At 45.6% G+C, this 9,786-nt stretch overlaps 3 protein-coding genes across 5 annotated transcripts; 2 read left to right on the top strand and 1 right to left on the bottom strand.

Moving 5' to 3' along the window:
• Positions 1-348: 348 nt before the first annotated feature.
• On the bottom strand, positions 349-2,963 carry LOC108058195 (protein DENND6B). Of its 2 annotated transcripts, none has more exons than XM_017142789.3 (2): positions 1,819-2,963; positions 349-1,762 (listed from the first exon to the last, which is right to left on the bottom strand). In XM_017142789.3, exons 1-2 carry the CDS (start codon positions 2,866-2,868, stop codon positions 974-976), a joined length of 1,839 nt encoding a protein of 612 aa, XP_016998278.2. In that variant the 5' UTR covers positions 2,869-2,963; the 3' UTR covers positions 349-973. The 2 variants fall into 2 exon arrangements, with proteins under 2 accessions (XP_016998278.2, XP_016998277.2); XM_017142788.3 differs by having other exon boundaries at positions 349-1,765; positions 1,819-2,962.
• A 610-nt stretch (positions 2,964-3,573) lies between these two features.
• On the top strand, positions 3,574-6,268 carry XRCC1 (DNA repair protein XRCC1). Of its 2 annotated transcripts, none has more exons than XM_070218945.1 (5): positions 3,574-3,822; positions 3,902-5,107; positions 5,157-5,245; positions 5,501-5,853; positions 5,919-6,268. In XM_070218945.1, exons 1-5 carry the CDS (start codon positions 3,790-3,792, stop codon positions 6,044-6,046), a joined length of 1,809 nt encoding a protein of 602 aa, XP_070075046.1. In that variant the 5' UTR covers positions 3,574-3,789; the 3' UTR covers positions 6,047-6,268. The 2 variants fall into 2 exon arrangements, with proteins under 2 accessions (XP_070075046.1, XP_016998280.2); XM_017142791.3 differs by having other exon boundaries at positions 3,575-3,840.
• A 431-nt stretch (positions 6,269-6,699) lies between these two features.
• CanB (Calcineurin B) lies at positions 6,700-8,780 on the top strand. The gene is made up of 3 exons (XM_017142703.3): positions 6,700-6,797; positions 7,023-7,089; positions 7,663-8,780. Exon 3 carries the CDS (start codon positions 7,694-7,696, stop codon positions 8,204-8,206), a length of 513 nt encoding a protein of 170 aa, XP_016998192.1. The 5' UTR covers positions 6,700-6,797; positions 7,023-7,089; positions 7,663-7,693; the 3' UTR covers positions 8,207-8,780.
• The last annotated feature ends 1,006 nt before the right edge of the window (positions 8,781-9,786 follow it).

The raw sequence follows: 9,786 nt of genomic DNA, 5'->3' as shown, positions 1-9,786 counted from the left end.
TGTTTTAGCGAAAAAACTAGAAATTCGGGATTTCAGTTTTTGACAAAAATTGGAATTTTTCTTTTGGTTTTTTTGCTGTAACTTGGCTAAGAATGCATACTGTTTTGAACAGATAACAAAATAATATCTTAATGATCTTAAAAAAATAAAATTTTTTTAAATTTCCAATCGATTGGGAATTGTATTACGAGTTCCACGATGTATGACACTCCATATTTGCACTATTATTTTCTTTGTTTCGGACATAATACTGATTAGTTTTAGTGGAAAGTCAGGATCAATTAAATTGGTTGTAAGATTATAAATGGTCCAAAAACTAAGATCCCATCAGTAAAAAGCCACCGACCGTTAAGGTAATGTATAGTTATCTTATATTTGACAGTCATAGACATAAACATATTTCTTTATAGCGATATACAAAGTTTGCACAACGATTTAAAAAAAAGATTAGAGTAGAACAAAACTGGTCTCTAGATCACATTGTTCGACCCATCGGAAATTTGGTTAAACTGCCGGTTTTCTACACACATAGATGACCAAACTCTTAACTTTAAGAACTCTAACGAGTGAATATTACAATGTAGTTGCACAAATTATCTTATTTGAACAGGTTGAACCGTTTAAAAGGTATAGTTTTGCTATTTGAGACAGTCGAGGTCGACATGAGCATTGGTTGTGGTGATCGAAGGGGTTGAAAACATTAAAGGGATATCGCATCGATTACATTTAATACTTGGCTTGGACTAAAGTTCATCGTTCATCGTTTTCACTTCTGGGATTATGTTACAATTAAACTAGACACGGAAAGTACAGCGACTAATCTCGGGATAAAACTTATTTACAATGATAAAGAGCACCGCCTCGCAAGGATCGATTGCAAGCTACACAAATTACAGGCACACGATCACAGGATCACAGGATACAAGCAGACAGACAGGCGGCGGCGGGAGCAGTACAGGATTTACAACTAGGATCAGAGGTTCACCACATTCTTGAGATCCGGCGGCAGCAGCCCCTTCATGCACTCGATCTGCGCCCGGATCTGCTGCTGGGTGCCAGTGCCAGTGCCACTGATCCCCTCCAGCTGCTGCGTGCCCGGCTTGTCGCCATAGAGATTCAGTTTCTGCTTGAGCTTGAGTATCATGTCGATGATCTCCACCTCCTGCTTGTCATGCGCCCAGTGCTCCAGATTGGCCTCCGACAGCGCCTGCAGCTGGAGGTCCTGCAGCGTCAGTTGCAGCTCCCGGTGGCGTGCCTCGTACCACCCGCGGAAATTGGGCGATCGAAAGAAGCGCCGATACAGCCCCTTCCAATCGCCCTTCAGCGGCGACGTCAGCTGCGGCCCCGCCGTCTCCAGCGTGGCCAAAAAGTCGTCCAGCTTGAAGCTGCTCGCATTGGGCGCCGACTTGAACGGACTGATGTCCTTCTGCAGCGGCATCAGCGAGGCCATGTACCGCTCCAGCGGGATCATGAAGCTCTGCGTCAGCTCGAGCAAATGGCGCCGTATCAGCGCCGTTTGCACATGCTCCGGCCGCTTGGTCTTCATGCCCAGCAGCACCTTCTTGATCAGCGCCTTGTCCTTTTTCAGATAGGCCCGGTATTTGCTATGCAGCCCCGCGGTGGAGGCATCACCAGTTCCATTCGAGGAGCTGCCATTCAGGCCGGAGCCGGACTTGGCGGAGCTGCCCGAGAACGAGGTGGCCGAGGCGATAGTCCGCGCATGCTTCTGGCCCATCAGCAGTTGCTGCTGCTGCTGCATGTTCTTCTGAAAGCGAGCGAGATGGAGATAAGTGTTCCAAAGTAGCTTAGCTAACTCACCTGGTTATCCACCAGCCGCAGCATGTGCGGCCAGTCCTTGAGCAGCTTGACAAAGAACGGATTGGTCACGCCCAAAATGCAGGCGGGCAGCGTCGCCTTGCCGCCGCACTCCTGCGTGAACTCCCGGAACTCGCTGTCGTGGATGGTGAAGTAGGGACGCGCCTCGGCGCAGTACTCCAGGGGGGAGATTAGCGCCAGGAGCGTCTGGACCATGTGGGAGCAGTCGGCGGGCGAGGTGCCCACCACAACGATGGGCTCGCCGGTGATGACCAGCTCCCACAGCGTGTACAGCTGCTCCATGCAGAAGTCCAGCGAGTGGAAGAGCTCGATTTCATTGACGGAGGGTAGAACTTTCGTGGTGGTTGCCAAGCAAGCGGCTGGCGGGGATTCCTCCGCAGCGGATTTCCTACTGCTGCTGGTGGTGCGGGGAATGCACACCTGGTAGCTGCACTCCAGCAGCGGCAGCTGGAGCGGATGGCCCACGCGCAGGGCTGGCCAGTGCCTGTTGATCTGCTCGCTGGCCGAGCGGAGGACATCGGTGCCCTGGTCAAAGTAGCGCGGCGCCAGCTGGGCGAGCAGATCGTAGTAGAGATTGAAGAACGGCAGCCGCGTGATGATGATGAAGCTCTTCTGGAAGTAGCCACGCGGCAGATTGGCATCGCGCTTCTGCCGGAAGTAGACGAAGCCCCAGTAGTGGGAGGCATCCTGGCGGAGAGCGGGGGAGCACTCGGCATTGTAGCCTGGCAGGGATTCGGGGCGTGTGGTGCAGCGCAGTCGCATGTGGAACTTGGTGTCGCCCATGCAGCCGGAATTCGAGTCCGGGAAGGCCATGTAGCAGATGTTGCTCACCTCCTGGTCGCTGGGCATGAACTCCGGCGGATAGACGTGCTCCAGGGCCTGGCCGAGATTCAGATCGAAGGTGACCACGCAGAAGCAGTGCATCCACTGCGAGAAGTTCACCCAATCGCTGGTAGTTGGCCGCGGATTCGAGTTGCTGGCATCGACATCCTTTTCCTGCTCCTTCTCCCCGATCCTTGCATCCGCGCTCATTCTATATCCTATATCCTATATATATGTATTTTGTTGATATTTATCTGCCTGCGACATTGACAAGGGGAATCAGAGATGGGCAATCGCAGTGGCTGCTACCTGTTCACCGTGACCGTTATCATCGCCAGTCACGACTTTATAGATTTTTTAAATTGATTAGATAAAGCTGAGCTATGTTTACTCATTGGTTACTTCCTTTGAGTGATTTGTTTTAATAACTAATAATACTTAATAGTTTTTTTAATTTTTTCTACATGTTTTTTCAGAAATGTTTGCCACTTTGTAGTACCAATTACTCATCACTATTTCTTTATTTATCATTTCAAAACTTTCACTTTTTTGGTTATTCATTTCTGCTTTTCACTGGCGCTGCCTTTTTGGCGACATGTCTCTTAGATGAGAGAAACCAAATAACAAGATGGACTTGAAAACTAATGAATATGAAAAACTACAATTCTGGAAAATAGGGAAAATTTGGAAATAACCTAGAGATCATACAACAATTTATAAGTCTTTTAACTCATCTTATTAATAAATAAATTATTAAAAATTATATGATCATAAAAAGGGAAAATGGTTTTCACCACCATTAGTGATGTTCAATTAGCTTAAAAAAAGATTTCAAGCTATCTAGCTAGATCCTAAGTGTTGGCTAATAAAAGGCTACTTTTAGCCAGTGCGCCACCACTACTAGTGATGTGCGATTGGCGCAGTGTTTTATTTTTAAAATATTCGTCAAAACAAAAACATAACTTCCTGTTTACATCGGTAAAACCAGGAAAATAGCTTAGCTCAGATAAGCCAATTGCCTTGGCAATTTCCCAGCCAAAAGATCACAGATCAGTGTGTTAAAACTGCGTGTTTAATCAATAAGTTGGCCCAAGGAATTTCCCGCCAAATTAGCGGCGTCTGAACTTCGCAATGCCCATTGCGGTTTTTAAGTCCGTGCGCGAGGTGAGCAGCGAGGATGCGGTGAGTACTGATCCTGTCCAGAATCCTCATATATATGGCTAAACCCTCCGCCCATTGCCAGGTGCACGGGGCCGCGAATCTGCTGAAGGAGAGCGCCGGCAGGAAGTGGCGCATCCGGTCGCCCGGCGAGAAGTCCGCCTACGTGATCCTGGAGTTCGAGGATCCGCAGCAGATCACGGGCATTGACATTGGCAACGAGCACGCCGCCTTCGTCGAGGTCCTGGTCAGCCGGACGGGCTGCCAGGCGGACGACTTCCGGGAGCTCCTGCTGTCCAGCTCCTTCATGACGCCCATCGAGAGCAAGAACTCGAGCAACCCGAACCGGGTGCGCTGCTTCAGCGGCTCCGCCTTGGCGGAGAGCGTCCTGCCGGAGAAGTGGAAGCTGCTGAAGATCGTGTGCACGCAGCCCTTCAATCGCCACGTCCAATACGGCCTGTCCTTCGTCAAGGTCCATGTGATGGCTACGCCGGCAGCAGCTCCGCCGAAGGTCAAATCCCTGCTGCCGCAGGGCATCATGCAGTTTGGGGCCTTCAAGCTGCGCGAGGAATCCCCCGACTCGGAGACGGACAACCAGGTCAACCGATTTCAGCGCTGGAAGAAGGAAACAACTGCGATCCAATCCACAGCGGCTGCCATTCGGGATGCGGGCTCCACAGCCCTGCGAAGATTGAGCACTGGCAAGGTTGCCGTTTCCAGCCTGGCTGCATCGCCTGCTCCATCGCCTGTTTCAGGATCTCCTGCTCCTTCGGATGCCAAGCCCCTGGATCGCAATCGAGCCTCCCTGCTGTTTGGCGACGATGATGACGATGAGAACGAGGCTGCCGACGAGGGGAATGCCAAGAAGCAGCGGCTGAGCAAGCATCTGGAGGCGGACAAGGATCGTCGGCGATTGGAGCAGGAAAAGGAGAGGGAGAGCAAGAAGAACAAGTCCAGCAGGCATTCCTTGGACAAGTCCACCAGTCGAGAGGAGAAATCTTCGGCGAAAGAACACAGGTCCTCCTCCAAAGAGGAAAGATCAAAGGAAAGGTCCCATTCAAAAGAGGAGAAATCGGTCAGGACGGGGGATAAATGTACTTCTAAGCATCCTGATTCCTCGAAGGCCAAGGAGAGTCCACGTCCGTCTGCACAAAAGCGTCATTCGTCGCCCACCGCAGGCGCTGCTGCTGCCACACCCGCGAAGAAACAGAAGGTCAAGGACACACCAATCCAGTATCGTCCCTTTAATCAGTTGCTAAAGGGCGTACTGCTGGTCATCAGCGGCATACAGGTGAGGAAATCTACTTCAGTTAAAACCATACTGATATTTTGCCTTCCAGAATCCCGATCGTGCCGATTTGCGTTCGAAGGCCATCGCTTTGGGTGCCAAGTATAAAGCCGATTGGGAGCCGGGATGTACGCATCTCATGTAAGTATGAAATAGGGTCATTTCTACCTTATTTCATATCAATAAAAAGCCGATATGATTTATGTCAAATTTATGATTCAAACATATCAACATGATAGTTTATCATATCAGAAAGAATACCAAATTTAGTATTTTTTGAGCAAATAATATAAAAAAAAGATTATATCATATCAAAATGATCTTTATAAAATATCAAAGTGACCATTACCATTTTTTTTCTTCTGTGTAACTTCGAAAACAATAATGCCCAATTAGATGCGCCTTCAAGAACACTCCCAAATACAATCAAGTGAGGGGCAAGGGAAAGATTGTGACACGCAGCTGGATCGAGAAATGCTATAGTCTGAAGAAGTATCTGCCCTGGCGACGATACGCCCTGGATACCAACGATTTCGGGCAGCCGGAGAGCGATGAGGAGGTGTGCGACGAGGCGATGAAGCCCAGTTCGCGACGCGAGTCCAGCGAGGATGATGTAGAAATGCTGCAGGACAACCGGGTGAAGACTACCTACGATGCTGAGGTTCCAGAGGATCGGAAAAAAGTGGATATACGTCAAGATGCCTCGTCGGGCATTGATACGGAGGATGAATTGGAGCGCGTGAAGCAAGGTAAGCTCTTAATTGCCACTCCGATTTCCACTTGCCTCTCAAATATCCATGGTAACATCCTCTAGAGAACAACGCCAGGAAGACCAAACCTAAGACTCCGACAAAGACCAAGTCGAGTGATGTTTACGATGCTAGCACAGATGAAGAGGAATATCTGGTGCTGAAAAAGAAGCAGATAACCTCTGTCGATTGAGTTCTATTTGTAATCTCATATCTTTCGTATACCTCTATATGTTTAAATTGTATGTAAGTCTCGAATTCTTGGGTTCTGTAGAACTGTTTCATTACTTAAATATCTTAAGAAAATCGACGAGTTCAAAATGTGTTTGTTATAACATCCTTAAAAGATTGAAGACATTTTTTTTGTTTCGGCTTGGACCGCTTTCAATAAAACTTACAAAAAAATAACGTTAAATTGGTTGGTTTTTATTTTCTTGACCTTTTACTTTGTAAATATACAATAAATATATAATAATAAAATTAATAAAAGTCCTTCGAAGCGTGTGTGTTTTAAAACTATCGAATGTTTATTTGAGTAGGGTTCAACATGCCTATCGAATAAGCTCATCTCTAGCCTAATGAAACAGTCCATCTCTATCAGGAGTACCAAAAAAAATGTCCTAACGGATTATTCAAAATTCTAAGGATTGCTGACCAATAAGTATGCTATAAAAAGTGGTGCCAACCCGTTTTTAACCCCTAAAAATATGCTTTAAAAATAAAAAAAAACAATTTTCAACCCTCGGAAAACAGGTGGAAAAGCAACAGCTGTCTGCATTTGACAGCTGCGCTCTCAGCGCTCTCACTTTTCGCCTTTACCTGGCTCTCTCATCCGAGTTACTGGTGAAAAACTCTCTCTTTCGTCCACAGTCGTGTATTTGCTGTCGAGCGAGTAGAGAGCACCTTTTGGGAGTTTATCAAACCAACACTATTGTTTATTTACGGTAAATATCTATGGGTACCACTAGGAATCCTTCAATGGGCATTACCCAAGCTTCTCGGCCATCGCTGGGCATCCGAAAACGGTTTCTTGGCCGAAAATTCCCCATCTTTGCTGAAGCGGAATCGCGGGACGAGAAGTGAAAATCCGTGGAAATTTGGAAAATCGATACGATTGAGCCATAATTAAAAGTATGCTGATAACTGGCACTCCCCCCTTTTCTTTATAGAGTGTGTCAGTCGTTGGAAAATTAGGAGATTGAACGCCACAGAAACCTCCGGAGACCCAAAGCACAGGTAAACTGTCGTTCTATACACGCAGAGAAAAAATGCCAGCCAAATCGGTTTCATATCGAACTTAATTTCTATGGTTAATATTTTGTTATATCAATTTAATCTTATATTTTTTTTTATTAAATCAAAGTATTAATCATAGAAAATAATTCCAAAAACAAAGGCTTCTAATGACAAATGAAGTATCAAAAATTACCATTTATATAACTAAAATACTAAATATAAACTATGAGTAGTTTATATACTGAATATCAAGGTTATCTTGTTTTTATGATCTGTGTATAACAGCGGTCGGCACACACATACTTTGACATTTTGTTTTAAATTTGTGTGAGTAATTTACACTGGCAGCTCATCGATGTGTGCGTGCAGACCGCTGTTCTACAGTGTACGTGAGCGAGCAGCGGCTGGGCAGAACGAAACCCTATGCTCATTTAATAGGACGCTGCCGACCGCTGGTGTATAAAGACTCTCACCTATTAATATAAAGATTTTTTGTAAATCTCATTTGGTTGTTGATTTTTCTCTGCCAAAAAGAAGAAGGTATTCAATCATTTACGATGTCCTTTTCCGCAGATCCAGCCCAGAGAATTAACCAGAGGCCAACATGGGTAACGAGACCTCCCTGCCCATGGACATGTGCTCCAACTTCGATGCGGACGAGATCCGGAGACTGGGCAAGCGGTTCCGCAAACTGGATCTGGACAATTCGGGGGCCCTGAGCATAGATGAGTTCATGTCGCTGCCGGAATTGCAGCAGAATCCGCTCGTTCAGCGGGTGATCGACATTTTCGATGCGGATGGGAACGGGGAGGTGGACTTCAAGGAGTTCATCCAGGGAGTATCGCAGTTCAGCGTTCGCGGCGACAAGCTGTCCAAGCTGCGATTCGCATTCCGGATCTACGACATGGACAACGATGGCTACATCTCGAACGGGGAGCTCTTCCAGGTGCTCAAGATGATGGTGGGCAACAATCTGAAGGACACACAATTGCAGCAGATCGTGGACAAGACCATTTGCTTTGCGGACAAGGACGAGGATGGCAAGATATCGTTCGATGAATTCTGCTCGGTGGTGGGCAACACGGATATCCACAAGAAAATGGTTGTCGATGTCTAAGGGCCCACAAATATACAAATATGCATGCATACATCTATATAGTAGGATTCCAAGAAATGAGTGTGTGTGTGTACCTCTTCCCTTCCTTACTTCCTTCAAAAACCTGTTCAGCTTTATAATAAATGGTCGGTCTGCGAGTCTGTGAGGGCGTGTTTTTGAGGCGTGCCAAAAACGAGGCAGTTTATTCGATTTATTGATACCTACCTATCGCATATAGTACTCCCCGTACACCCCGTACACCCAAACCTGATCGATTTCTCATCCTCAGAATGCAATGAATTGTGTCTTAAACTCATACTTGAAACCACCGGCAACGGACCACTCACACTATAAACTCATCTCTCCCACGAAGCATTACTTTCTGGTACTTTTCCCATACGACTTAGGATCGCTCGCATCATATTAAACTAGTTTGTACTATATCCTAACTCTACGTTCAATTCAAGCCTAACACTTAAGTTCATCTCTCGACTAAATGTTGTGTATAAGATATGTAAAAAAAAAAACAAAATGGACAAAACTACAACTACTATTAAACACTGTTTATCGAAAAGCTAAACTAAAAAACCCCAAACACGCGTCTTTTATTATTTCGTTTATTGGGTGAAAGTGGGCTGGGTTCTTTGGCCCGCAGGCAGATGTCCTCGAGTCCTTCGGTCCGCGAGTCCTTGGACAAAAAACACGTGCGTGTCTCTCAGCTCGTCTCCCAGAGCTCCCGAAATTCCGAAATCCCCCAAACCGAACCACCCAAAAAAAAAAAAACAAAAAAAAACCGTCACCACACAACAATAAAAAATAGGAGAAAACCACTAGCCGAAGGCAACCGAAAACTTTTTGGCCGTTGGCAACGATTAAATGTTTTGTAGGTCACCGATTTTCCAACTGCTCGTGTATGTGTGACATCCCTCATGTAAGGTGTAATACACTAGAAGAAAATGATATCTCAAGAAAAAGACAAAGTTCTTATGGTGTGAACTTTTTCATAAATAATAATTTCTTGATTTCTTTTGATTTTTTTCTTTGTTTATAATTCAACTTAAATATTCAAATTAAATAAAGTTGTAGCCATATTTAAGTATTTTTATTTTAAAGCTGTGACAAAAATTACATTTCAAAAACAGGGAAAATGCTTTTACTATTTCCAATGACATTTTTATTACGTATACGCCCCATTGTTCAATGATATTTGCTTGTACTATTTCCAATTACATTTTTATTACGTATACGCCCCATTGTTCAATGATATGTGAATTTTTTTGATATTCAGATTAAACGATACAAATAATTCTTGTCAAAATTTTCGTATAATCAAAACAATCTCGATTTTCTTCTAGTGAGTTTTCCGATGATCGAAATCAACTGGATTTTCTTCGAGTGCCAACAGGAAGCCAGCCAACTAGCTGTTGGGTCCTCGGAGAACTTGTACGGCAACAGAGCCTTGACCACGGAGTCACCTACTGGGCTAGTGGGCTACTGAATTACTGAGCTCGGGAGGTCCTGCGAGGGTCCTTTGTGTGTGTGTGCGTGGGTGTGTGCGAGAATGCGTGAGTGTGTGCCTGGTATCAATAAATTATTATATG

Source organism: Drosophila takahashii, chromosome X (genome assembly GCF_030179915.1).
Source record: "Drosophila takahashii strain IR98-3 E-12201 chromosome X, DtakHiC1v2, whole genome shotgun sequence".
Taxonomy (NCBI): Eukaryota; Metazoa; Arthropoda; class Insecta; order Diptera; family Drosophilidae; genus Drosophila; species Drosophila takahashii.
The sequence above is the reverse complement of the archived record's forward strand: the minus strand, read 5'-3'. Positions and strand labels throughout refer to the sequence as shown.

Bases quoted from the DNA above. Each gene is read 5' to 3' on its own strand.
- LOC108058195 (XM_017142788.3), bottom strand. From the start codon at position 2,868: ATGAGCGCGGATGCAAGGATCGGGGAGAAGGAGCAGGAAAAGGATGTC. The intron at 1,766-1,818 runs GTGAGTTAGCTA...GCTCGCTTTCAG, and splicing joins TGCGGCTGGTGGATAACCAG to AAGAACATGCAGCAGCAGCA.
- XRCC1 (XM_017142791.3), top strand. From the start codon at position 3,790: ATGCCCATTGCGGTTTTTAAGTCCGTGCGCGAGGTGAGCAGCGAGGAT. The intron at 3,841-3,901 runs GTGAGTACTGAT...GCCCATTGCCAG, and splicing joins AGGTGAGCAGCGAGGATGCG to GTGCACGGGGCCGCGAATCT. The intron at 5,854-5,918 runs GTAAGCTCTTAA...AACATCCTCTAG, and splicing joins ATTGGAGCGCGTGAAGCAAG to AGAACAACGCCAGGAAGACC.
- CanB (XM_017142703.3), top strand. From the start codon at position 7,694: ATGGGTAACGAGACCTCCCTGCCCATGGACATGTGCTCCAACTTCGAT.